This window comes from Octopus bimaculoides, unplaced genomic scaffold (assembly GCF_001194135.2).
Source record: "Octopus bimaculoides isolate UCB-OBI-ISO-001 unplaced genomic scaffold, ASM119413v2 Scaffold_184929, whole genome shotgun sequence".
In the NCBI taxonomy this organism is placed as follows: Eukaryota; Metazoa; Mollusca; class Cephalopoda; order Octopoda; family Octopodidae; genus Octopus; species Octopus bimaculoides.
Window position 1 is genome coordinate 12,766 of NW_026384766.1, and position 1,534 is coordinate 14,299.

Sequence of the window (1,534 nt, forward strand, 5' to 3'; positions counted from 1 at the left end):
GAACAAAAGTTTCGGTTTTAAATTTACCGAAAAGTTAAATCCATTTCCTTATTTCCTCTTTTTAATTCCTCTTCGCAGGTTTCGAGCTAATATCGGGACACAGTTCGTTAATGTACTCTGGCGTTCTTGGATTACAGTCGTACGAGACCCGGCCAGTCTCAAATTTCGTGGAATCCAAACATTTGTAAGTATTTACGGGGTGCTCGATGTGTGCGGTTGCGTTTGTGTAAGCGCCGGAGTGGGAGTAAGAAAAAGAAAGGGCGCGCACACACACACAAACACACACACACAGCCCCCCCCCCAACACATACACAAGCACAAACAGATTAGGATGAGATAACTTAAGACAGTGAGAGAGATTCTACGCGATGGATTTAACGCATTGTGTTAGAAACATCAGTTATCCTGAGATCAAATTGTTGTTGGCACTCCTTCGCTTACGACATCGAGGATTCCAGTTGATCCGATCAATGGAACAGCCTGCTCGTGAAATTAACGTGCAAGTGGCTGAGCACTCCACAGACACGTGTACCCTTAACGTAGTTCTCAGGGATATTCAGCATGACACAGTGTGACAAGGCTGACCCTTTGAATTACAGGCACAACAGAAACAGGAAGTAAGAGTGAGAGAAAGTTGTGGTGAAAGAGTGCAGCAGGGTTCGTCACCATCCCCTGCCGGAGCCTCGCGGAGCCTTAGGTGTTTTCGCTCAATAAACACTCACAACGGCCGGTCTGGGAATCGAAACCGCGATCCTATGACCGCGAGTCCGCTGCCCTAACCACTGGGCCATTGCGCCTCCACTCTGAGATCAAATACTGTTCTCTAAAAGGAAGGAAAGGTACATCGAATGATGTAGTCTTAGTTACACTATGCCTAAGCCTATATCAGTGAGGCAGTTTATTGAATAAGCTCGTTTCAATTATATACATATATATGTATACATACACACAAACACGAACGCGTATCTCCCCCGCCTCTCTCTGTCCCTCCCCCATATATATATATATACACACAAACACAAACCTATGTGTATATGTATGCATACATTTATGAATAATTTTATTAATTAAGTTCTGTACTGCTAATAAGTGAAACAGAATGCTATATAGGGTATAATGAAAAATTCACATATGTATATGCGCCTCTACTTACATACCTACGCACACATATATTCATTTTGATGTATGTACGTATGTATGTATGTATGAATGAATGTACGTATATAGACATATACATACTCACACATTTACGCATATGCGTTTACTTACGTAGTTAAACATGACTATATAAAACATATAACTATATATATATATATATATATATATATATATACAAATACATACATACATACACAAATACACACCGTTTACTTACTGTCTGTCTATCTATCTATCTTATTTCTTTATTGCCCACAAGGGGCTAAACACAGAGGAGACAAACAAGGACAGACAAAGGGATTAAGTCGATTACATCGACCCCAGTGCGTAACTGGAACTTTATTTATCGACCCCGAATGGATGAAAGGCAAAGTCG

At 40.7% G+C, this 1,534-nt stretch overlaps 1 protein-coding gene across 1 annotated transcript in view; it reads left to right on the top strand.

Moving 5' to 3' along the window:
- Positions 1 to 78: 78 nt before the first annotated feature.
- Positions 79 to 1,534, top strand: part of LOC106882025 (protein white-like) — a gene marked incomplete at both ends in the record, with an annotated part of 12,573 nt that continues 11,117 nt past the window's right edge. Inside the window, one exon of the mRNA XM_052978306.1 lies at positions 79 to 184. Within this exon, the coding sequence (XP_052834266.1) occupies positions 79 to 184 (106 nt within the window). The remainder of the gene's footprint in view (positions 185 to 1,534) is intronic.